The sequence below is a fragment of the Ursus arctos genome, unplaced genomic scaffold (assembly GCF_023065955.2).
Source record: "Ursus arctos isolate Adak ecotype North America unplaced genomic scaffold, UrsArc2.0 scaffold_8, whole genome shotgun sequence".
NCBI lineage: Eukaryota > Metazoa > Chordata > Mammalia > Carnivora > Ursidae > Ursus > Ursus arctos.
The window spans coordinates 51149656-51177135 of NW_026623100.1; the positions used below are offsets into that span (position 1 = coordinate 51149656).

Consider the following 27480-nt stretch of genomic DNA (forward strand, 5'->3'; position numbering starts at 1 on the left):
AGAAAGTGGTCCAGTTTCATTCTTCTGCATGTGGCTGTCTAGTTTTCCCAACACCAGTTGTTGAAGAGATTGTCTTTTTCCCATTGTATATTCATTCCTCCTTTGTCAAAGATTAATTGACTGTATATTTGTGGGTTTATTTTGGGTTTTCTGTCTAGTCCATTGATCTATATCTCTGTTTTTATGCCAGTAATACATGCAGTTTTAATTACTACCACTTTGTAATATAACTTGAAATCTGAAATTGTGATACCTCCAGTTTTGTTTTTCTTTCAAATGACACTTCCGAATGTTCCCTCTGCCTTGTCTGCTCAGGGGTTAGCTTAGTGCCTGGCATGTAGAAGATGTGTAACAAAGTATTTGTGCACTGATCCCAGGCACTGGCCCAGTCTGCAGAGGTGAGCCCTACCATGAGAAACAGTCAGCAAACAGGAAAGCTGATGGAAAATGCAATCCTGCACAATGGGCAGGCACTCAGCCTGGGATGAGACAGCCTGGGCTCAAAGCCCAGCTCAGCTACCCGCTGGCTGTGGGACCTTAGACAAATGGCAATCCTCAGTTTCCACATCTGACAAATGCAGTGAGTGATGAGTGCTCCCACTTACTGAGCACTCAGCCTTCTAAGCATTGAGCTTCATACACACAAACCCACTGATTCTCACAACCACCCTGGGAAAAACACATCAGCACCCCCACTTGACAGACAAGGACACTGAGGTTCAGAGAGAGGAATGACCTGCCCAAGGCTGCACCCTGAGATGGTGCGCAGGGCTGGGGTCCAAACCCAAGCTGCCTAATGCCTTATAGCACTTCATAAGATTGCGAGAATTCAGTGATGGTCAACTGCCAAGTACTTTCGTCTTTTATAAACCCTGGAAAAGTGTTGCTGGCAAGGAGGAAGTGGAGGAGGAGAAAGATGAGGAGGAAGATGAGAAGGAAGGGTAGCTGGAGCGGGGCCATTTGAAGGGAGTAGGGGACTGATGACAAAGACAAAGGAGCTCAAGTGTATAGACATTGGCTGTGTCTTCAGGTTAGCATGACTTCCTCTGCCCCAGCCCCTAGCCCCGGCTTTCCTCTGGGGAGTCCTCCTCTCCCACAGTCAGTCCAAGCGGTTTGTGGCTGATGTTGACCTCCACCCCCAGCTCTAGGATGAGCTTGGGCCCAGGATTGGCTGATCTGCATAATATCTATAATATCCTGGCTGTAGGGGATGTCTTCAGCATAAACCCGTGGTCTGGGTGGGTCCAACCATAGCATCCTCTGGGATACATGGGTGAGCCAGGAGGCAAAAGAAGCCCTCTCTTTTCCACTGCAGTGGAATCTGGAAGCATGGAGGCCTAGTGCTGCTGGCTGCTCTTGCCATCATGAGAGCTGGTGTATGAAACCAACACATGAGGTCAAGGTGGGGAGAAGGAGACAAATCAGAGACATGAGAGAGACCAGGTACCACACAGCCATACCTGCTTCACTCTGGACTCTTCAGTTACAACAGCCAATAGGTACCCTTTTTTCCTGGGGTCGTTACATTTGAACAAACTTGAGTGGACACAGTAACCCCAAGTAAGACCTTGCAGGAAGGGAAATAGCAGGAATGGACTCTTCAGATGCTCCCGCCTGGAATCTTCAGATGCTCCCGCCCGAGAACTGTCACCAGCCTCTGGCAAGAACTAGTCCCCGCACTCCACATGTGTGATGGGCCTGGCACTAACTGTCTGAAAGGGCACTTCACCAACTTAAACAGCTCTGACATCATGACAGACGAATTTCATTAATCACATCTGACATATGAAGTACTTTCGTTTGGAGAATCATAAAGGATCCTCAGAATCATCATGACACTGCAAATCACATTGCTAATTCCCACCCAGGAAGATGCAGTCAATCCAAGTAGTGATTTTTCCTCGTAAATCATCTTGGAAATCAAGTCAAAGAAAGTCATTTTTCTAAAACTAAAACAGGTTGAATTTTCCACCCCTAAATCTTATCTCTAGCTCATGGCTAATGTACTCTTTACAAATATATTCCTCTTCTAGATTTTAAATCCTTTCCTCCTCTTTAGAAAGGGGGCGGGGAGAATATTTTATCCACATTCATTAAATGTCATTAGTAGGAGCACTGGGCTTGTGAATGGAACCTGTAGGTTTGGAGAAACTGCAGCAGTTAACAGAGGTGGCGTCCGTGTGACCCCAATCCAGATGGTCACTTAAAATGTGAGGATTTTCCCCCAAGTGCTGGTCAGTGTTTTGCCAAAGCCACATTCTCTGAAAGGCAGATACTCTGACCCAATGGGGCCGATGCAGGGGGAGCACCTGAGGGTTCCAAGCAGATGACTCTCTGGCCTGACACAAGCTTCCAGCAGGTGCCTCCTGTGAGAAGCATGGACCCCAGCCCAGCCAGCAGAAAGGAGGTGCCCACCAAGCAATGACTGAGGTAAAACCAGTGAGCAGTGGTCAGATCACAGTGGTGAGAAGCAGGGGCATTCAAGGTAGCTTCTGGAGACAGAGCTGATGGGTTGGATTTGGGAGAAGAAGGCAAGAGAGGACTCTAGGTGACACCTGAGTTTTTGGCCTAAGCCTCCAGAGGGATGATGGCCCATCAACTGCTTAGTGAGGGCCAGGGGTGGGGGGGTTGCTTGCAGGAGGAGCCAGGAAGGAGGGGATGGATTCACCAAGACAGGGATGCAGAAACTGAATGAAGGGCACTAATCCATCACCAGGGAGCAGGGCAAAATGTCCTCCTCAGCGAGCACTGTGTCCACTGCTGTCTTCACTGCCCAGTGGGCACCCTGGCCTCCAGCCCACTTCAGCAGACAGGACCCAGAGAAGTCTATTTGTTCTGAGAAAGACCAAAGAAAGCAGTGGCAAGGAACTAAGACAAAGGAGAGGACACCTAATAAAATCTCTAAATCTGTGCGTATCTTGCATTGTTTTTTGGGAAAGCTCCCTCTCTCCTTTCTCACTTGTCTGGAGGAGGAGAAGGACGGCTACATCACGTACATGAGGTCATGAACACAACATGCCCAATGATGGCTGGCAGTAGCTTCTGGAGGCCACGGTCAGAGCTACCTGGGGCTGGAAACTGTGGTCAGGATAGGTTGAAGGGGTTCAAGGATGGGGCCTCTTAACTTCCAAATGATGACTAGCAAGAAAGACATCCTACCATGGCAGGGAGAGCTAGTGGGCTGGAGCTGGAACACAGGTTGTTTTCACCTCAATCCATTGACTGAGTCACTACCTAGAAGACTTCCAGGAAGGGCTCTGGGCCACATCTTGGGAGGTATATCCCGTCCACTTATCAAGGTCCTGCTACATGCCAGCCATGGCATGTAGCTCCTCATAGGAATCATATAAATCTGAACACAGCCCATGAATGGGCATCAGCAGCACCATCTTCACAGAAGAGAAAACAAAGGTCACCCATCATGAGCTTAGATGTAGAAGGAACTTGTGTGAACTCTGACTACGAAGTCCTAGAGACAGGACGTAAACCCACATCATTCTGACCATCTCCCTGCCACGATGGAACAGGCAGAACTGTCATGCATGCCAGGAAGTCTGCCAGCCATGGCTGTGACAGGCCAGGCCCTTTCAGGCCCTTCCTACACCATAGTCCAACAGCGGGTCCCCTAAAGACACTTCGAGTGAATTCAGATTCTTTTCATTCCAAGAGCAAATGGAACACACTGAGGCACTGCAGGTGGTTTTTGAGACAGTGGTGACCCCAGAAAGGATAGTGCTATGGACTGCATTGGGTTCCCCCCAAAATGCATACGCTGAAGCCTTAACCCTCAATGTGATGGTATTAGGATAGGGGTCTTTGGGAACTAATTAAATTTAAATGAGGTCATGAATAGAGCCTTCAATGGGCTCCATTGGATTAGTGCCATTATAAGTGATACCAGAGAGTGCTGTCTCTTTCTGTCTCTCTCTACCCAATCCCAATGTGAGGACACAGTGAGAAGGCAGCCATCTACAGGAAGAGAGTCCTCACCAGGAATTGAATCAGCTGGACCTTGATCTTGCCAGCCTCCAGACATGTGAGAAAATTGATTTCTGTTATTTAAGCCACGTGAACTATAATATTTTATCATGGCACCCCAAGCAAACTAAGATAGATAGTAGGGGTGGTTCAAATAAAGAAAAAGGGGAACAGTCATGGGGAAGAAGAAAAGGAAGCATGTCACATTTCTTTGGGCCCTAGAGTCCTTCCAGACTGCATCAGTGTGTCTGGTAGAAGACCTTGGGCTGATTCCCAAGCTAAAGCAGGGATTCAAAGCCCTCAGCAAAGGAAGTCTTTTCTTGGCACCTCTCACTTTCCCACCCCACACCGCACCCCAACCTCACTGTGAGTCACTCTCAGAGCAGCCCCTGGCCCTGCCACCACTTGGCTGTGTTAGTCCAACTATGTTTGTCTAAAATGCTCAGGAACACCCAGAGCTTTTGGATAACACAGACGTGGAGGGAGAGAGAAAAGGGTCCCAGGCCTGTGGAGCACAGATGACTTACATGAACTGCTGTGGACACTCCCTCATCAGGCTTACAGCCAGCTCATATGCAGGTGTAAAAGGAAAGCAGGCAGAGGCTTCCAGCTGCTCGGGGGCTGGCAGCGAGGTCTGGGGATGCCCTGACAAACCCAGGGCTCATAGGAACTCTTCTGAGCACACCACATCTCCCTCCACACCTCCCTCCCTCCCATTGGAAAGACAGACATGGCCCTTCTGGACTGGACTCGGGGCACCATCTACACATTCCTCTAACCGTCTGGGAGATCCAAGCACAAGAAAAACAAGTCCTCTGCAATGGATGATGTGTGGGAAAGCAAACAGGGTTCATGATAACTTGTGATAAATTTTTAAAGGTTTTTTTTTTTATTGCATCACAATGCATTTAACATAAAGTTTGTGTTTTAGCCATTATTAAATATACAATTCAACGGTATGAATTAGATGCATACTGTTGTGCGGCCATCACCACTATCTATCTCCAAAACTTATTCATCACCCCAAACGGAAACTCTGTGCCGTGCCACCCCTTCCCATTCTCCTGCTCCTCCAGCCTCTTGTAACCCATACTCTGCTTTCTGTCTCTATGAATTTGCCTATTTAAGAAATTTCATGTTAAGTGGAATCGTACAGTATTTGTCTTGTTGTGTCTGGCTTATTTCACTTAGCGTCATGTTTTCAAAGTTCATCCATGTTGTAACATGTACCAGAACTTCATTCCTTTTGATGGTTGAATGATATTCCATCATATGCACGTACCACATTTTGTTTATCCAGTCATCTGTTGACAGACACTTGCTTTGTTTCCATCCTTCAGCTATTGTGAATAATGCTGCAATGAACATTGGCACACAAGTATCTGTTTGATTCCCTGTTTTCAGTACTTTAGGATATATACCTAGGAATGGATTTCCTGAGTCATACAGTGATTTTACATTTAACCTTTCTAGTAAGGTCTGCTTCGATTCTATGTATTCAATTCTCCTGTATTGATACTATGTAACAAGAACGTAGGGGATGATCATCTTCAAGAAGTTTGCCCTCTAGTGGTGCTACGAGATATACAGCAATTAGACACATGAATAAATTCAGAAGATCAAAGCAGGCACATACTGTGGCAGACAACTGTAACGTACAAAGACAGAAGACAAGTAGATGGGATTTAAATTGCAGGCTTGAGGGAGGCTTCCCTGAAGGGAGGACCATTGGGCTGGGACTTGAAGAATGAACAAGCATCAGGCAGGTGAAGGAGGGGAAAAAAAAACCCATTCTAGGGTGACGGCAAGGGTGGCCAAAGGTGGATGAGAGGAATGAAAGGAGGCCAGTACGTCAGGTCTCCTAGAGAGGAGGACAAAGTAAGACAGAAGGTATCCGGAGAAGTGAGTAGGGCCAAACCACATAAGGATCTGTGAGCCATATCAAAAATAGGAGGGCTTCTCTAAAGCATAAGGGGAAGAAGTTTTAAGCAGAGGAGTGACATGATCAGAGAAGCATTTTTAAAGACCTAGTTCTTTATTTATTTTTTTTTTTTAAGATTTATTTATTTGTTTGAGAGAAAGAGAGCACGGAACGGGGGTAGAGAACAAGGGAAAGGCAGAGAGAATCTCTAGCAGACGTCCCGTTGAGCACAGAGCCCGAGGCAGGGCTTGATCCCACAACCCTGAGCTCACAACCTAAGCCAAACTCAAGAGTAGAATGCTTAACTGAACCAGCCAGGCACCCCAAGACCTATTTCTTTAAATCTATTCATATTTTCTCCTAGGATACTCAGGAGCAGAACTTTTTCAAAAGCTCTTTATTTTGGAATATTTCAGCCAAAATACAATAGTATAATGAACTCAACAATGACCAGCTCATGGTCCATTTTGCTTTTCCCCCCAATCCACTTTCCCATTCTACACCCCAGGTAATCTGGAAGTTTATCCTAGACATCCTGTCATTCCATCCCTATATATGTCCTATACATCTGTAAAAGATAAAGACTCTTTCTAAAAATATAACCCTAAAACCATTACTCCCACCTAAAAATATAATAATAATTCTTTAATATCACCAAATATCCAACATTTACATTTCTCCCACTGACACATAGTTTTTCTTTACAATTTGTTTGAACCAGAATCTAAATAATGTCCACACATTGCAAGTGGTTCAAATGCTTCTTAAGTCTGCTTTAAACCGCAGGCTTCCCCTCCCTTATTCATTCAAACATTCCCTGCACAACTCTAGGCGTTAGGGTCAGTGCAAGACCCTAAAGATGCTAAGGAGAGGGCTCCCCACCTAGAATGCTGGAACACCCGATGGGGACTTCTGCATGACCACACCCCACCACAAGCTTGCTGAAAAGAAGGAGGTAGAGAGCGATATGGGGAAAAAACACAAACTGAGGATCGTGAGTCTAGACCACGGACCTCTAGTATTTCTCAGAGGGGAATCTATTTGTTGCATCTCAGCTGAATTTCTTCTGCCTGGAAGCCGCAGCCAGCCCAACTAGGAGGGAAGAGACCCTGCCTGGCTGAAATCACAGGGAACCCAGTCTCCCCCCCAAAGGACCTATGGTGGGTGCCTTCACCACCAATGAACTCACAGTTTTCTTTGTTTTTAATTCCTGCTCATATCTAAATGTCTGCAAGGCCAAAAAAAATAATAATAACTGCCATTTTGGACTTAAAAATGACTGACCTGGCTTTCTTGTCTGTTCATTCTCTCTTCATGTTCTAGTTATTTCTCCCCTTTGGGGACATCAGGACTGAATGTTTGGATGCAGGGACCTATTTTGAGGCACGGCGGTGTCCAGGGAGACAAAGGAGAGCATATGCAGGCCTGCACAAATGGCCCTCCACTGGGAACTTAGGGTTCCATGAGGAACCATGGCCATCACACCTGCTGGACTATTCTGTTCATCATCCTTGGCGAGCTGGGACACGCAAAGCAAGCCCACGGTACAGTGCCATTTTATACCCCAATAAACAGCAAAAATGGAGACGTCTAAGAAATCCTAAGTGTTGTCACATATTCACCAAAGGAATATGAAAAATGAATGAACTCCCATCCATATATCATTCTCAAAATGGTGAAACTACAAAGATAGAGAATAGATTAGTGGTAGCCAAGGAACAGGAATGGGATGGGGACTGGGTACAACTGCAAATGGGTAGCACTGTAAGTTTCTTTGTGGTGATGAAACAGTTCTAGACCTTGATTATGGTGGTGGTCGCGTGAATCCATATACGGGACCAAACTGCATAGAACTACACACACCCCTCCCTGCACACCCACACCTGGGGTGTATGTAAAAGCTAGTGAAATCTGAAGGTCTGTAGTCTAGTACTGTACAGCACTGTAGCAGTGGTGATTTCCTGCTTTCACACTGCATTACGGCTCTATAAGATGTCACCACAGAGGGAAGCTGGGTGAAGAGTTCATATAACTCTATGTACTATTCTTGCAACTTCCTGTGAGCATTATTATTTCAAAATAAAAAGCTTTAAAAAAAACAAATACGAAGGCGGTGGCATGCCACAATACAGATTGATCTTAGTGATCATATTTACATGAAGAAAGTAAATCATGAATGATTATGAGACTTTTTCTAAAATTAAAACAAATGAAAATAATCGCTTGACAGTGCAGTACAACAAAAAGAAAAGCCAAGAACAAACAAGCACGAGGTTGAATATAATGGTTAAAGAGGAAGTCAGGAGGATGGGTTGTAAGGTGTGCCATTTTACAAGCATCTATTCCAATAGACAGACTGATACCTGTGCGGTTCCACTGTGCTCCTTGCCCTTCCAAACTAAGTATCAGCTCATGAAGGGCGGGGCGCCCAGAGCCTCTCACCTTTACTGCTGTGGCCATGTCCGCTATGGAGAGGACTTCTCCTATGACCAGGCTCCGACTGACAAAATTCTTTGTTTTCTCTGCCTGAAAACACGACAGAGCCAATGTCAAGGTCTCCTTATGGTTTTAAAATTAATTAACATTTTAACTTAACATCTTTATAATTAACATATGTTACTTTTTTTTTAATGTTTTTTTATTATATTGTTAGTCACCATACAGTACATCCCCGGTTTCCGATGTAAAGTTCGATGATTCATTAGTTGTGTATAACACCCAGTGCACCATGCAACACGTGCCCTCCTCACTACCCATCACCGTGAGTCCATCCCATTCCCCCACCCCTCTTCCCTCTGAAGCCCTCAGTTTGTTTCTCAGAGTCCATAGTCTCTCATGCTTCATTCCCCCTTCTGAATGCTAAGTGAAATAAGTCAAGCAGAGAAAGACAATTACCATATGATTTCTCTCATCTATGGAACATAAGAACTAGGAAGATTGGTAGGGGAAGAAAGGGATAAAGAAAGGGGGGGTAACGTATGTTACTTTTATAATAAAAATTCACCGCAATAAAAGCAATCTTTACATCATAAATACTCCCATGACCCTACTGAAATGTTTTCATCCAGGTTTTTAACGTGGCCTTCCGGTCTCCGACCACCTACGAGGAGAGCCGACTGCATCCCCACAGAGGGCAGGCTTCTGACCGACTCCCCTGGGGCCTTGTGCTTCCTTAACCAAGTTTGTCCCTCGCAGCTCCCCGGAGCCTGACACCCTCCACGCTTCTGCCTAGCAACGCAGGTTGTGCCTAGCAACGACGGTTCTGCCTAGCCCACCCGGCCTGCGGCCTCTCCACGTGGAGTGGCCGATTCTCCCACCAACAGGGGACGCCTGGCTCCAGTCCCCGCGACAACCTTGCTGGGAAGACAGAAGATCCGGAAGGTTTGGGAACATTGTGGACACAGGAAAAGCAATATTCTTCACTTTCCTTTCTAACCATAGACCATCTCAGCGCTTGGATGTATTAACACCATGAGGTCCCTGTCCTCCTTCACTGCCGTCGTCTCTGTTGCTGTGCACAACAGCCCAAAACCCCAAAGCTACGTGAGTATACTCTTCACCAGCGAGAAATGAGACAGGGCAGAAACCCTGAGGCTATTTTATTTTTAAAATTCAGAGGCAGGCGGCATTTCCTTAGAAGGTGGCGGGCCCCTGAGTGCCCAGATGGGAATCATCCACTGTTGGAATTAATGCTAGTCTCCCTTATTCTCCAGTCCCTCCTGAGACCCAGCCAACAAAGCTGGTGTTTGTTGCCCTTGTGTACCGCGTGTATACACGTGAGGTGTGTGTATACACGTGTGGTGTGTGCACACGTGTGTGTGTGTGTGTGTGTGTGTGTGTGTGTGCATGAGCCTGTGTGGACCTGTGCCTGAAAACTGCCCCACTGGCACCAGGATGATAACCAACCTTCCTAGAGTGACTCTCAGTTTCCACAATTAAGCTCTTTCCCCAAAACGCACTAGGTTTTCCCCTCCTGTAGGTTTTTACAATGTTTCTTTCAAGCATTATTAATTTTATCAAACAGCAAGACTGTCAAGATTTATAACTCTTACGGTGGCTCCAACCCAATGCATCTTGTATTGATTATTTCTTAAAATAACTCCAGCTTGAACATGAACCATTGCATGGCTCCAGCTTCAGCTCGCACTGGAGAGTTAGTTACCAGCAAATAATTAAAAAACACAAAAACAAAAACAAAAAATCCCACAAAACTGTAGCGGATATTCGCAGACTCTTTCAGAGGGCCCATGTATCCTCTGTCCCGTGGATCCTCACAACCCTCCACGAGAGGCTAAGCAAGAAAGGAAGTACAGACCCCATGTAACAGATAGAACAGTCTAGACTCAGGAGGTCAAAAGACTTGTCCAACCAGAATCACCTCGTAAGTGGAAAAGCAAGGCCAGAAACAAGATCTTCAGATTCCTCATATGGACATCTTGCCCCCACCCCTCATTATGAAGCTTATAGAAATCTCAGGACCCTGGGTGGCCCAGACTTTATTGCCAGTGCACCCCTTTTCTGTACCACCAGCCTTGTCCCCAGGAGACACCTGACATCAACACATCCCAGTGCCCAAGTGATCTTCCTGAGTGTCACCCCATCCTACATCATTACAACAAATCCTTTCTTACCTTAAACCACCTGCTCTGTTTTGGCCAAACCTAAACCATCAGGAATAAGTAAATCCCTCAGAATCCCCAACTGATCAAAGTTTTCTTCATATTTCATTCCCTCCATTTATATTGTTGATGCAAGAGCATGCCTTTGTCATTAATACTGTCCAACTGTGGTCATTTTTATCCACCAGTTTGAAATAAATTCAATCACATTTGCTAAAGAATCAACCCCAAACTTAGCCATCTTAGTGCATTATGAATTATTTATGATGATTATTTTCCTTCCCCGGTCTCTGCACGAGTCAGCGATCTTTGCTATTAGATCTGATGGGCAATGCCAGTATGAGTTTGCCATTGATCCTCTGGTGGTGATTTAAGCATTCATTTGGACTGGTCTATTTTAAGAAGTCAAGCAAAAGTTCCAGAACTAAGACTAGGCTTAATTTGATTGACTGCCTTACTGGCATATATTTTTAATATCTTCTCCATACAAATTATCTCTTTTCTTCAATTCCTTCATTTCTAATTCATTAATTGTTCTTAATTAAAGAATGTCTAATATTGACAAGTTTCCCCTCTCATTCAACTGACAACATAATGAATTGTCGGTACTGATATGATCAATAAATAATCAACATGTGTTTTTTGACATACATGTTTGCAGTATTTCTACATATCAATAGCTGCCTTCATTTAGACTTGATATATTCAAACCAAACTCAATTCCCATGTCAGAATGTTAGTTTGTATTAATTTTAAATGTTAATGACTCCATAAATGTATGGAGAATATGCTCAAGCTTATATTTTATCCTAAATTACACCCCATGCTATTTACATTTCTGCATAATAGATTGTCTCAAACAGAAAGAAGGTATTTTCCCTAAAATACCCCCCCCCCCATTTCTTTAAAGAGCACTGCATGTATCAGACCTTTGTGATGCAATATTCTGTTATAAATCAAGTTCTACAGAAATATGCGTTTTGGTTTTATAAGCCCAGAGAGTCTCCACAAGTCATATATTCCTCTTCAACTAAAATCATCTTGACTCAGCACCGCTTGAGCCGTCTTTTCTCTGATATTAAAAGACCCTCACCACCCTCTTTATAACCCATCTGCAGTCCCAGCCAAGGGTACTGGACAGAAAGAGTTTCCTGATCTTAGTTTTCTATGACCAGTTTCCAACTGGCATATTTGCTTCTTCTACCTTCTGGTTTCAATTTTCTATTTTGGTTATGTTTTCTCAGTCTTATCGAATACATGTCCTTTGTTATAATTAACCTTGAATTGTTTTAGAAAGAGAAGGGGCGAGTAAAATATATAAATAAAATAAATAAATGGGCTTCAGGGACCCAATCATCTGGGGCCAGCCTAAATGAGACTCTTTCCTACTGGGCTAACCAGTCCTTAATCCTCCCTTGAAAAGAGATCCCAAGTCAAGCCACTTCATACATCTCCCACCACCATCTTGTGCCTGGACTATAGTAACAGCCTCCCAGCTGGCCTCCCTGCTTCTACTCTGCCCAAAAGATCAGATACTATGATCTTTTTTATTATTATTAAGGTAAAACTTACGTATAGTGAAATGCACAGAGCTTAAGTACATGAGTTCTGATCAGTTATCTCCCTGTGTAACCACCATGCCAATTAAGATTATAGAATGTTCCCATCTCTCCCAGAAAGTGCCTTCAAACCCCTTTTCAGAGTCTGTACCCCTACAGGCAACCACTGTTCTCATATTATCATCATCCATTAACTTTGCCTATTCTTTAATTTACATAAATTGAATCACACAGAATGTACCTATTTGTGTCTGCCTTCTTTCATGCAAATAAGGCATCCGTGCTGATTTGTGTGTCAGTAGTTCTTTCTCATGACTCAGTAGTTTTCCGTCTATGAATATTCCACAGTTTGTCCAAACTCTTACTGAGGAACATTTGTGTTCTTTCCAGTTGGGGTTATTATGAGTAAAGCTGATATATACATTCATGTAAAAGTTTTTTGTGGACATATGTCCCCATTTCTCTTTTGTAAATTCCCAGGGATGCAATTGCTGGGTTAAAGGGTAGGTTTGTGTTTAATATTGTAAGAAACCACCAAACAGTTTTTTAGATGGCTATACCATTTTACACTGCGATCAACAATGCAGGAGACTTCTGGTTTCTCTGCATCCTCGTCAGTCCTGTGCATCTTTTCCATTTTTAGCTATTCTGGAGGGAGTGTAATGTCATCACATTATGGTTTACATATGCATCTCTCAGATGACTAAAGATCCTGAGCACATCTGTCTATGCTTATTGGCCATTTATAGACTTCTATGAAGTGCCTGTTCAGGTCCTTTGCCCACTTTTTATATTGGGTCGTTTGTCCTTTTATCATTGAGCTCTAGGAATTCTTTATATATTCTGGGTACAAATCCTTCATATCTTGACACAATTTGTTTCAGATAAATGCACTGCAGATACTTTTTCCTAGTTTGTGGATTGCCCTTTTATTCTCTTAATGATGTCTTTTGATGAAAAACAGTTTTTGATTTTGATAAAGACCAATTTATCAGTTTTTTCTTTGACATGTTTAGCATTTTGGGGGGTCCTCTATAAGAAACTTCTGCCCATCCTAGAGTCAGAAGGACATTCTCCTTTGCTCCTCTACAAACTTTGTAATTTTAGATCTTATGTTCAGGTACATAATACATCTCAAATTATTTTTGAGTGTAGTATGAGATAGGGATCAAGGTTAACTTTTTTCTATATATTTATCTACTTGCTTCAGAACCATTCATTGAAAATACTTTTCTTTTCCCACTGAATTGCCTTGCAACATTGTTAAAAAATCAATTGATCATATATGTATGGGTTTATTTCAGGACTCTCCATAATGTTCCATTCATCTATTGTCTGTCCTTTTGTGAATACCACATAATCTTGAGTAGCTTTATAGTAAGTCTTGAAATCAAGTAGTGAAAGTTCCAGGTTTTTTGCATTTCCATGTATGTTTTTTGGAATCAACTTGTGAACTTTGATCAAAGCACTATATTTTAAAAATAAGCTTCATGCTGTGCTTCCCCCTCTCCTCCCCCACCCCCACCATTGTGAAAACTCTCCAATGACTCCAGTTACTTTTGCAAGAAAATCCAAACTTCTAATCATGGCCTCCACACATGTCTTTTCTTACTGTCTTCCGGTTCCTTATTCTCTGCTGATCCTCCGCTGGGGCCACATAGTAGGGTGCCTGAGCAGAGTGTTGGGAGAAGTCTGTAACAAAGGCTAGATGTAGCCACTGTACTTCTGGTCTCCCCAGGGGCCTTGGCCATTCCAGGAAAGCCCAATATCAGGAACAATGAAAGGTGACATTCCCATGGCTCTGTCTAGGGATATTTTTCTCTCTTCACAACAACATCAGTGTAGTATTCTGACAGTTTAGGATTTTCCAAATTTTTGCCTTAAATTTAATGCCTCTTCTCTTGGCAGCTCATGCTTCCTACCAAATTCCTAACTGCTTTGGAAATTTTTTTGATTACTAGTGTAATCACAAAATTTACCAATATTGACAACATGTAATGATGAGTGTATCATATTGACAAGCAGCTTAATGCATGAGCTTACTTTTAAATTAATGGAAAGTGCATTATTTTACATTAATTTTAATGTAAAAGGGTTTTCTACATATAATATCATGTCTTTAAAGAGAGACAGTTTTACTTCTTTTCCAATTCACCATGTTTGATTTTTTTAACTGTTTCCAATCATTTTCCAATTCACCATGTTTGATTTTTTACCAGCAACGACAACCATCTGATGTACCATAAATTTACTTGTTTATTATTTTACTGTCTGCCTTCTCCAAGACTAATATATAAGCTCCATAAAAACAGGTATGTTTTGTGTGCTTTGTTCACTGCCTCTTGAACAATGCCTGGCTCATAGTAGGTGTGCAATAAATGGTTGTAAAATGAATGAATTGCCTCACCTGGCACATAGAAGGGACTTAGCAAATTATAGCAAGTAATAATTATTGTTATTTTTAACCTAATATTTCACCATAAGAATAATAACTAAGCGCCAAAGTAAGAAGTTTTCATTAAGCCAAATTGTTTACAGTGCAGTAAATAAAGAACACCAGGATTCCGGCTACCCTAGGGTCTGTCCTGTGTGGATCTCAACTCACTCCCTGGCAGGCTCTTTCAAGTAATTCCTGTGGCCATCAGAGATGACAACTCAGTTCAGCTGCCAATCTACACAGAGGAACTTCTGTAAACAGGCCACTCTGTCCTGTCATCTCTGCTCAAATCCTCCATGGCATCCCTTGTGGCCAGGGCTGGCCTGGCCAGAGAGCTGGCCAAGTGGCCAGGGTCCAAGTCTGTAGAGCTGGAGCTGGGACAGGGACTCCTGCCAAAGGCAGCACACAAGACAGAGCCAGGGGCAGCCTGTCACAGCCCACTAGGAAAAGCCTGGGTTCCAGTACAAACAGAAGCCAGAGGGCCAAGGGGCAGAGCCAAGGCTAGGGTGTTAGAGCCAAGAGCTCAAAGTAGGTCAGGAACCAGTACTGGGAGGGGGGCGGGGGAGGCGTACTTGGTCGTGGTCTGCAGGACCCATCAGGGCTGGCACTGGTTTGTGTGGGCAGCGGAGCAGGCCTGGGTGGGATGGGCTGGTGAAAAAGGCTAGTGGCAGAGGAGGCATCCTTGCCTTCTTAGCATATTCTCTACTGAGCTCCTTCTCCACAACCCACCCGTGGCTTCCATGTAACTTCCCGGGAAAGTTTGCTCCTTTTTTAGGGGCTAATTAGGAATGCAACCATTCTTCCCATTCCCAAATGCCTTCTACAGTGAGCTGACTTCGGAGTCTTATTCCATTTTAGACATCATCACCCACCTGGCATTTCTTTAAATACAAAAACGAAAACCATCCCAAACTGAGACTAAAATTCTGATTGAAATAATAATTATACTATAATAAATATAATAGAAATGGAAAGCCATGGAAAGCCATAGTATAATAAATATAAATATAAGTCTCCTGCCAATTCCCCTTCAAGCTGCTCTGGGAGTGGACTTCCTGAGAGAACAGTGGATGACTTAGATCAGTGGCTCTCAAATATTATGGTCTCTGGACCCCTTTACATTCTTAAAAATTATCGAAGATTCCAAAGAGCTTTTGTTTATGCACACTAGTAATTAAAACTGAGAATTTAAAAAATTTTTATGTTAAGAATAACAATATTATACCCATTACATGTAAATTACATAATTCTTATGAAAAATAACCATAATTTCCAGCCCCCCAAAAAATCAGTGAGAAGAATGACATTGTTTTACATTTTTACAAATTATTGTAGCATCTAGCTTAATTAAAGACATCTAGACCCTCACATCTGCTTCCACACTGTGTTTGTTGCCATATGTTGTTCTGGTTGAAGTTTATGATGAAAATCTGGTGTCACGCACACGTATTTGGACACCTACCTTTCAGGTAGTACCTGAATGGGTCTTGGGTACCCCCAGGGGTCCTCAGACCATACTTTGAGAACCACTGGTTTAGATAATAATGATGCTGCCATGCCTAGCACCACTGTGGATCATGGGGATGAGGACAAGCAGAGCTCAGAGTGAGAGAGATGATGGGGAGGGGGGTGGGGGTCAGTCATGGAATGGGTGCTTCATTATTCAACTATCTTCCCCTACTCCTCACTCCTGTTGGCCAGGAACAGCCTGATCCCAACTGCCTTCCTCCTGGGGAAAGGACTTATTCCTATAAGTCAGCCCTGAACCATGATTGCCGGAGACCAAATGCTGAATGGGGACAATTCGGGGTAGACAGTACAGAGTACCGGGAAAGAAGGACAGTGGAGAGCAGTACGCAATCCAGGATGCACACTGGATCACCTGGGAAATTTAAATGCTGATGTGATTGGCCTGAGTCAAAGCCCAGACAGCAGGAGTTTGGAAAGTTCCCCAGGCAATTCTAATGTGCAGCCAGGGGCAAGAACCACCAGAGTGAAGCCGGCTCAGAAAGCAGGACCAGCTGGGTTTAAATCTGTATTCCACTAGTTATATATACAATTTACTAGTTGCATAACCTCAGACCAATTACTGGTCTTCAATTTACTCATCTGTAAAATGGGAATACCATTCTGGATGTTGTGGATATTAAATGAGATCATTCATTTAAAGTTCTTAGCTCTGTGACTGGAATTAAGATATGTACTCGGCAAGTATGAGCTGTTATTATTGGTTATGGTGATTTGGGTGCAGGGGGGTCAGCCTCTGTCGGCTCCAGTCTCAGGGCTGCCATAGAGTAGATCTCCCACCTGGGTCCTCTGTCTCCCCATCTCTGAAAATACAGGGAGTCAGTGACTTCCCCCACCCAGGATTTCCACAGGGGAAGAAGAGGTCAGTTGGCTGAAGGGCACGAATGTGATATCACTGGAAACAGGTGCAGGAAAAGTCCACGAGGTGCAATGATGTTGTTCACACTATGTGTGTGCGTGCATGCACATGTCTGTATACTCTGTAGTCAGACTCAGATATTGTTTTCTCCTTTTGAAATTATTAGAACATCTCAAATCTATTGCAGATGGCAGAGGGGAAAACGCAGAGTGGAAATATTTTAATGGCTTATTCTTGGCCCGTGGACTGTCCATAGAGACCTGGAACAAATGAGGCTCACTCCTCATTTGTCCTCGAGAACATCATCATTACACGTTACACACAGCGTTCTGCCTTGGAGTTCATCGGATCAGCCACAAAAGCTAACAGCAATGCGAAATGGGGGCCAGGAAAGGATGGAAAGACCTGGAACGCTCTCTGAGCAGGCAGTACAGCCATGACTCAATATTTTTATTGAGAGGCAGAATGAATCATGTAACACTTCTTCTAGAATTACTGGATGTGGACAGTTCCTCCAGCTGTTTACAGGGTGGAATTTGAGAGCCTTCAAACACAGATGTGCTGCTGAGCTTCACGACATCCACCCGAAGAGATGAGCCTGCCGCACTGATGACCGACTCATCTAATTTCCTTCAGGTTCATTGGCTTTTGTGAATTCACACAGAGAGAAGCGCCAGATAGGCTGAAGTAACTCACAGAAATGACCTGGAGGGATCGTCTAGGGCCAATCCTGTGGCTGCTGCGGGAACTATACCAAATCATCCAGGACGGGGTCGTCCGGGCTGCCTAAGACCACAAAGGGAACCACAAAAATAGGAAGATAATTGGATCCAGGGACCCACAGCTTCATCAGGAGCAAGATTACGCAGGCTAATCCTTCAGACTCAGTGGGATAAGCAGCAATTAGTAAACCTCAGTAAAGGATCAACCCTCATCCGGGTCTTGAATATTGACACTAAGTTAAGCCATGGACATATTGGACTGATTAAGAGACCGGGAGACTGAGCACATGTCAAGATTTCACCTTCCAATCAGCCTCATGCCAGATGTACTGGAGGCCAGACTCTCATAAAGTGGCTAAAACCAAAGAGGGTTGGGGTCTTTTGAGGGTTTTATTTTTTATTTTTTATTGATTGGTTGTATTCACAGTTCTAAACGCTTGTTCCATTGAGAGGCAGTTCACTAGCTTAAAATTCACTTTGCCAAACTGCTTGGTATGAAATGAGTCTTCAGGCTTTGCGAGCACCCTTCCCTACACGATGTGGGAGTTTCACTTCCTTCCTCTCCATGTAAGTGTGTCCTTGCCACCTTGGAGGTGGCCGCAGTACTTCAACGGGAGGGACCGAGCTCTGCCTTTTGACAAGAAGATGCTGAGGTCTGTCCTTGCCTCCTTGGGACAGCCACCCAAAGGGGGGTGACAGGGTAGGGATCTATTCTCAAACATGGACCTCAGGCCCCCCACTGGCTCTGATCAGTGGCCCCCTGAATGGGGAAGACCCCCACCTTCTCAGTCCTTGGACTCCCCCTCCACAGACTGTGCTGGGCAGGAAGAGGGCCGGGCTCCATTCCCCAGCCAACTACAAGCTGAAGCTTATCCCCGGTTCAAGCCCCCCTCCTAGGGTCTCACCAGGAATTCTGTGCTGTTCCATTGTGTTTAACGTAAAGTGTTCGGTTTAAGGAAGCCGTGAAGCTGAATGAAATGGAAATCGATTTAAACCTGGCTAAAATATATAGCTTTTAATGTTCGTGTCACGAAGGAGTTCTCTAATCACATATTCTTTCCTTCTTTCTTTTTAATGAGGCTAAACTGACTAAAATAATTTAACTGAGTTTAGAATGGCAGTGTTTAGACAAACAAGACTCCTACATTTTAGACATGTCTAAATGCTTTAAAAGCCTATAAAAGTAGTTCATTACATTTCTCAGATATTTGAACTTTATTCCCCAAATTATATTTGTTTTGTGAACATATATATCATTACTTCTGCTGACTCCCCTATCCCCTAGCCTGTGATCCTGGGAGATCTGAATGTGTGGGCCACAAGGGAAGAAGATCAATGAGGTTATCAGGGAATGGAGCAGAAAAAAGGGGCTGAAGAAGGCATTCCCCCATACTGATGACAGTTCTCCCTGGGACAAAACAAACGTGCTGCCACAAGTCACAAAAGCAAACAAAACAAAAATAAAATCTTTTTCTTTCTCTCTCTGTCTCTCTCACTCATACACACATCACAGCAAAGTAACAATGAAACTTACCTGTTCCTGAATCGCACGTTTTAACAGAGGTAGACCCATGATAAACTTCACTCTCTGAAATGTCAAAGCTCTCATTTCATCCAGACTTAAATCATACCTGTGAAGAACAGATACAATGGTGTTAAGACATTGATTTGGTGACTCTGAGTGGGGCCTTTGGACCAAGATATCTGAAAGAACAGACAGCTTTGTTACGTCTCTTACATCTCTTGTTTGATACAGCGTGTCAAAGAAGGCCTACTGTGTGTGAAACACAGACCCTGTGTTCAATACAGTGGGGCCAAAATGGAAGGAAAGAAGGAAGGATTTCCTGACAGGGTGACCTTAAAACAAAACTCCAGCATCCCCTTGGCAGGGGCAAAAGATTTTTATGTTTCTGAGATGACTCAAGAACAGCATTTGGGAAAATGAGAGAGAAGGGAGTGATCTGTGTCATACGAGGGGTGGACTGCAGTGGCCACAAGGAGTGTCGCCTAGAGTTTCCTTCAAGAGAACCCACCAACAAACTCCAGCTACCATACCTTGGAACTAACTGTGACTTTCCTCTTGGGCTGCTCCCAGCTGGTGATTGAGTAGGGCAAGCTTCCAGATTAGGGCCATTACTGTCCAGTAGGCAACTTATGCCAGGAGATTCACTCCCCCCCAACTGGCCCACTGAGGCTTTCTTATAACTCCACTGTGCCCTTTCTGCTCTCTCATTTCATGGAGTCAGAGCTCCCTACACACATTCCAAAGCTTCTCCCCGCTCCTCCAGCTCCCTCCCATCATCCTTCACAGATTCACAGGCTCCGCCCCCTACCCCATAAGTCATTTGCTCATCTAGTCCCATCTTGGTGTCTGCTTCTCAATGAACTTAAACTGACACAGGAGGGGAGGTTCCACTCTGCCACTTAAAAATCTTAAATGCAAAGCATAGCCTGAGCCTGGAAGAAACCTCACTCAGGTTCGATTCCTGGCTCTGTCACTAACTGTGTGACCAACATCAAGTGACCTGGTCTCCCAGTACCTCCGTCCTCTCATCTGTAAAATGGGAATGATAATTGCACATAACTCAGACGACTGTGACCTCAAATGCTTATCCCAGTGCTTGCATAGATATAGTAAGTGCTCAATAACATTAACCTCCATTCATATGCTTCTTCCCCCCTCCTCCTCCTCCTCCTCAACAGCAGGAACTGTGTTAGATCCATATTTACAGTCTCAGCACCAACCCAAGGCCTGGCCACAGTACACCTCATTAAATGATGGTTGAACTGAAATTTGTTTCCTATAGTTCATGACTAGATCCTGGAGACCATGTTCTCAGGTATGTCCCAAAAAGCATGCCAACCACACATGCGCTCCCTATGTAAAGTTCATTCCCAGCAAGAAATACAAAGTGCATGGATACAGGGTCCAAGTCTCGAACGGTGTAGCCCCTCAGGACCAGCACAGTGTCTCACATTTAAACATTTTCCCTAAATAACTGCTGGCCAATTGCCCCAGACCAAACAAGAACCAATTCAACCCTCGTGGCTTTCTCTCATCCATTCAATTGGCAGGTAACAAAAAATCCAAGGGGACCCCACTGTTACATCCTAGAATGTAAAAAAAAATCCACCCCCCCAAAAGACACAGAAACTCCCCAACAGAAGACTCTTGCTTTTTTCTTTTTTGAGTCACCTAGTAGACCTGATTTCAGCACAATGAGTGGGTATTTCGGTATAAGCATTACTGCATAAAATCAGCATTTTCCCTAAGGAGAACAGAACATAAACATTCCATTGTCAGTGAAACTAGGAGTCAGGAAAACTCTCCAGATACTAACATAGAAGTAAAACGTGTCTGAGTTGGTGCAGGATTTGGGCAGGAGGACGTGGCAAGAAGAACCACAGAAAGAGATCTCGCATAGCACCAGGGCCAAATGGTGGCAACTCTCAAAAAAATGCAGGTAAAAATTCACTTTCTAAATGTAAGCTGTACCCATTGAGAGGTAAAACTTGTAGCTCTGGTCTAGAACAGCAAGACAGGAAAGGCAACGAGCTTGCAGGTGAGAAGGCTCGCTGGCCCCCGAGCTAGGTTCGGCATCAGGGCAACCTGCATGAAAGAAGCAGTCTATCTCTGTGGCAGCAGGGAAGGGGAAAGGGACTATGTTGTGAAAAGGGACTAATCCCGGACCACTATCTCAGCTTCTTCTGCTTCCCAACCCTGAAGCCTCTTAGAAAAGCCAGGCCAGAGATCATTCAATTATACTCAAATCATCCGATTATAAGTAATAAAAAGACACTAGCATAGAATTGATACAATGATCCTGTAAGAAAAACAGAGAAAAAGATCAAGCCACTGGCAATGTGGGTGTGCGGTAGGGTTCTGGGCATCAGTGAGGACGGGAGGCCTTCAGAGCACTCAGGGTGCGGGGGAGCTTGCAAAATGTGGCTCAGCTGAAGTCTAGCCTTAGCCTGATTCAGTGGGACACTCTGCAGTATAAATGGCACCACGGAGAGGTCCCATCCTGTCCTTCTGTCATGGGCAGAAAGCATAACCTCAGCCGTTTCCTGGGAAGGTAACTCCCATACGTCAAGGACAATTCCAAGGAAGTTCAGCTGTGAGCTGATACCAGTCAATACTGACAGCAGCTGGGAGATGAGTGTACAGGTTTGGTAGAGGGATCAGGGTAGGGTATTAACAGTAACTGCTAAGCAGCTGACTAAAGAAGTTAGAAAAAAATTAAAAGAAAGGAGAAAAAATAAATTATTAAAAGTAGAAAGTTAATCAGTTAGAAAACAGAAAAAGTATAAGTAATAAATCTAAAATCTGGTTCTGGAAAAAATCACAAGAGTTGGTTGTTCAACATTGCTCTGGTGGTATTAGCCAATGCAATTTGACAAGGGAAAGAAATTAGGAAATTGAAATTGGAAAGAAACAGGTAGAACTACGTACAGATGATCCATGTGTTTCATTGATTATATTAATGGCCCCTTACGCTAGACCTCCCTGATCCCTGCCCTTTGATGCTGCAGTTCTCATAAAGAGGCAGAATATACTTACCCACCCCTTGAACCTGGGCTTGGCCACATGATTTGCTTTGATCATTAAGATATTGGTAGATTTGAGGAAAGCAAAGGCTTAGAAAAGTGCTTGTACAATTCCCTTCGTCTCTCGCTCCTCAGCAATCCCATGGGAATATGCTTGAGCTTATCTAAGAACATGCTGATGCTAGTTTGCCATATGGACAGAAAGTATAAAGTAAGAGACATGTGAGGAGAGCCCCATTATCTCAGCCAAGGCCATTCTAGATCAGCCTACTTTCAGGCAAGGCCCAAACTGGAAAAGCCTGGTCAAGATCAAAAGAGCTGCCTATCCAACGCACAGCTGACTTCATGAATGAGCCCAGCCAAGGGCAGAAGAACCTCTCAGCCATCCACAGACTCATGATCATTAATAAATGTTTATTGTTTTGAACCACTATGTTTTGCATCATAGCTAAGTGACATAATATGACTGTATACCGGGAACCCTCAAGACAACCAACTAAAATTACTGCAAACAAGAAGAGCTTGGCAGGAAACACAATCAATGAAAGTCAGTAGCTTTCATATGGATATACAACAATCGGTTTGAAAATAAATGGAAGTAAAGATTCCACTTGCCAAAGTTATAAGACAAAAGAAAAATATACTTAAGAATAAACTTTTTAGATACACTTATATGAATAACACTGTAAAACACTCCTGAAGAACACAAGAAAAGACTTGAACAAACAGAAATATGTACTGTGTGGGTTGTTTTTTTTTTAATAAAGATTTTATTTACTTATTTGAGAGAGAGAGGTTGCATGACTGAGGTAGGGGCAGCGGGAGAGGGAGAAGCAAACTCCCAGCTGAGAGCCCAACTCCAACTCGGGGCTCCATCCACTCCGACTCAGGGCTCAGTCTCAGGACCCTGGGGGATCACAACCTGAGCTGAAGTCAGATGCTTAACCGATTGAGACTCCCAGGCACCGCCCCCCTCACCACGTGTTTTAATAGGAAGACAATATAAAGAAATCACTTCTTCCTCAGTTAATTTACACATTCAATATGATCTAAATTTAATAAATGCCAACAAGGGATTTGAAGTGTATATATAAAAGAAAACAAAAATATCCAGAAAGACTCTAAAAATGAGGAGCTATGATCTCTAACAGATGTGCAATAAGGCCACAGTAATTAAACTAATGCAAAAGCAGCAAATAGACCAATGGAATAAAATAGAAAATCAAGAGGAGCACCTGGGTGGCCCAGTCAGTTGAGGGGCTGACTCTCAATCTTGGCTCAGGGTCCTGGGATCAAGCCCCACATTGGGCTCCATGCTCAGTGGGAAGTCTGCTTCAGGATTCTCTCTGCCCCTGCTCTCTCTCAAATAAATAAATAAATCCTTTCATAAAATGGAATGTCAAGAAACAGAAGTTAATACATATGGACATTTAATACTATGTAAGACAAAGCTGGGACATGGAATCATTAGAAAAAACAAAACTTTGAGATGTTCCAGTTGGGTAGCCAACAGGAAAAAAAAAATAGGTTCCTATCTCACACCACATCTAGAATAAATTCCAAGTAGATCAATGATTTGCATGGGGAAAAACAAAACCACAAAGTATTAAAGAAAAGCATGAACTTCTTTTTAATCATAATGCAAAAACCCTTTCTAATGTGGTATAATATTTAGAAGCCATGAAGAAAACCATGATAAATGTGACTACATAATAACAAAAATTTTTGCATGACCGAACACTAAGAATTCCAAGTAGATCAATGATTTGCATGGGGGAAAACAAAACCACAAAGTATTAAAGCATGAACTTCTTTTTAATCACAATGCAAAAAACCCTTTCTAATGTGGTATAATATTTAGAAGCCATGAAGAAAACCATGATAAATGTGACTACATAATAACAAAAACTTTTTCATGACAAAACACTAAGAATAGCCAAAAGACAAATGACATGGAACAAATTATTTATTACTGATATCATCGCAAAGCCCATCTCCCTAATTAAAGAGCTCCTATAATTCATTAAAAACAGACGAACAAGTAGGCAAATGATTTGAACAGATGGCCCACATAATAAGAAATACAAATATCACAAATACATTTTTCTTCATTTTTTTCACAACTATATTTTTAAATCTCTGCTGTGATATGCAATAAAAGAAGCACAAATTAAAGGTACACTGAAATATCAATTTTTACCTATTACATGAACAAATCCAGATGGTGTGATGACACACCGTGTTGGCAAATTTATGAAGAGCAGATGCCCTTATGCACTAGCCTGGGGGAGGAGGGAAGGTGGAGTGTTAATTGGTACAATTTATATATATAGCAATTAGACAATATCTATCAAAATTACAAATGAACTGACCTTTTGACTCAGCAATTCCACTTCTAGAAATTTATCCTCACACATGTAAGGAGTATATATAAGTTGTAGAGGAATATAGACTATGGATCCTCTTTTTTAATAAACTGTAGTATTTATTAATTATAAATTCTGCAATCAAAAAAGAAAAATGTGGATCAAGAGCCATTTCACACTTCAAAGACCAGACAGTAAAGCCTATGGGAATGCCATGAACTGTGTTATACAGACAAGACTCTAAAACATAAGTTATTAGCCATTTTCTTCACATTTCCATTCCAGTAACTTTTTGATAAAATGGTTGTGATTCATCTACTTTAAAATTTTAATTCACATCTATTCTCACATTAAATCAAGCTGCCTGCTCATACTGCTACCAAGCACCTCATAGGAGTCAAGTTTGAGTAATGATTTTATGCTAATCTGTGCAGAGAAAAGAAGACAGACTTCAAGATCAGGTGAGGATACGCACAGATAATACACACAATGGCCAAAGGAACTGAGAAATTATTAAAAACTGTAACATAAACAGAACTCAAGCAAACTGTGTTACTAATAAATAGTTCTCAACTATTAATACTCAAGTTAAGAAAATTTTGTATTCCAAAAAGAAAAATGTGGATCAAGAGACATTAAAGAACATTTCTCAATAGAGACAAGTTAAGACATTTTAATTAGAGGTCTATTCCATTCCGCTGCCCACCCTCACTCCCAAAACGCACTACCAGAGGTGAAGTCAACGTTACATGGGCAGAAGTAGCTATTCCACAGCACAACACGCAGGCATCTAAAAGATGAGTGATGGCGTGAGTGCGGTCTGGCCAAACAGCGAGATTATTACATAAAAAGGAAAAATCTGTCTATATGCCTATGTAAGGAAATTGCCAAGAAATGTTTTAAATGAAAAAAGCAAGGTGCAAACAAGTAAATATATTACTTTTACTGCTGTACTATATGTTAAAAAGTCGGGGGGTCGGGGAAGAATACTACATTTTTGCTTGCCTATATGTTGTTGCTATTTTTTTATTCTCTTAAGGGACACACCAGAAACTACTAACAGTGTTTATCTTTTGTGTATGTGGGGCGGAAGTGGGGGAAATTTGGTAAGTGGGAAATAGCACTCTACCTTTTTAGGTGTTCCAACGTTTGAATCATATTAAAATACCTTTTTAAAAAAAGACATAAAAATATATATATATATATAGTAGATATTTTAAATTGCACACTTAAAATGACCACTAGATGGCGATTGTTCTTCATTTGAACGGCCGCCAGCAAGTATTCATACAACAAAGACATTAAAGCTGGATGAAGTCTTAGAAACTGCCTGAAAGCTTGAGCACCTGATTATCTTAATAAGAACGGGGGAATGGGATGGGCTGGTGATGGGTGTCGAGGAGGGCACGTATTGCATGGTGCACTGGGTGTTGTACCCAAGCAATGAATCATGGAACTTTACATCAAAAACTAGGGATGTACTGTATGGTGACTAACATAATATAGTAAAAAATATTATAAAAAAAAAGAATGCGGGGGCGCCTGGGTGGCACAGCGGTTAAGCGTCTGCCTTCGGCTCAGGGCGTGATCCCAGTGTTATGGGATCGAGCCCCACATCAGGCTCCTCCGCTATGAGCCTGCTTCTTCCTCTCCCACTCCCCCTGCTTGTGTTCCCTCTCTCGCTGGCTATGGCTATCTCTATCTGTGTTAAATAAATAAATAAAGTCTTTAAAAAAAAATGCGTAAATTCTTAACACTTTTCAGTAAAAAAGGTAACAGTCTCTGCAATGGACAACAATCTGGATTTTAGGGATACTTCCCCCCACCCCGAGCTCTCCAAACCCCTACACAACATAAATATCTGTGTTTTCTGTCTTTAAATATGTACCTCCACATTTAACAATTTTAATAGGCCACCTCAGATGCTGTTTGTAGAACAATGGGGTAGAAATCATAAGCAATAGTGCTTTTTGGTATTTTCACATCTATAATTTCTGTCCTCTTGAAGCTATAAGATATGAAGATATGGCAAATATTATTCTCTATGCCTCAGATTGCAGACAGAGGCCCTAAGGAATTAAGAGCTTTGGCAGGATCCTGGGTGGATGGTGTTAGTGTCAAGATTAGGAGCAGGGGGACACCTTGAGGACAGCTGTGCGGCTACAAAGAGGGCACAGCTCTTCCCCTAGCAGCTCTGCCATCATCTGACTTATCTTTTGGTGTTCTGTATAGGATTTAACTTGGAAAAACAAAAACAAGAACAAAAACAAAACAGTGCCATTACTAAGAACAAGCTTGCAAATCTCTGAGCTAGGATATGCCACAAGCAAGAAGTGAAACAAAAGATACTAATTTCATCTTCCCCGAGAGAAGCGTGGGGTGTAGACCTCCAGCATAAGTAAGACACCTGTCTGGGAAGCCTCCCATGTGGAATTAAGACCAAACTACAAGATACTAACTTAAAAAAAAATCTAATCATAAACAGATATCAGAATGGCTAAAAGAAATAATACTGACAACATCAGGTGTTTAGGAGGATGCCGAGCTCCTGGATTTCTCCTTCGCTGGTGGTGAGAATGAAACAGCACTAGGGAAGAGCTGGACAGTGTCTTTTGAAATTAAACGTACACTTATATAACTCAGCAATCCCACTCCCAGGTATTTTACTGAGAGAAATGAAACCCTTTGTTTTCACAAACACTGATACGTGAATGTCTGTAGCAACTTTATTTGCAATCGCCACAAATTAGAAACAACCCAGACGTCCCTTGACTGTGGACAAAAGTGTGGTAAATCCACACCATGGGCTACTGAGCAGTAAAAAGGAGGGAATTACTGCTACACACCACAACGTGAATGGATCTCAAAGACTTTGTGTTGAGTAGAAAAAAGAGAATCTCACAAAGTCACATAGGATTCTGATTGCATGACATTCTCAAAATGA

General features: G+C 42.9%; 1 protein-coding gene across 2 annotated transcripts in view; it reads right to left on the reverse strand.

Annotated features, from left to right (window-relative positions):
• ACOXL (acyl-CoA oxidase like) overlaps positions 1-27480 on the reverse strand; it is a 330346-nt gene that overhangs the window by 288904 nt on the left and 13962 nt on the right. For both annotated transcript variants that reach the window (XM_057309096.1, XM_057309097.1), the window contains exons 2-3: positions 19157-19253; positions 8342-8425 (exon numbers count right to left, since the gene is read on the reverse strand). In XM_057309096.1, coding sequence (XP_057165079.1) covers positions 8342-8425; positions 19157-19253 — 181 coding nt within the window. The remainder of the gene's footprint in view (positions 1-8341; positions 8426-19156; positions 19254-27480) is intronic.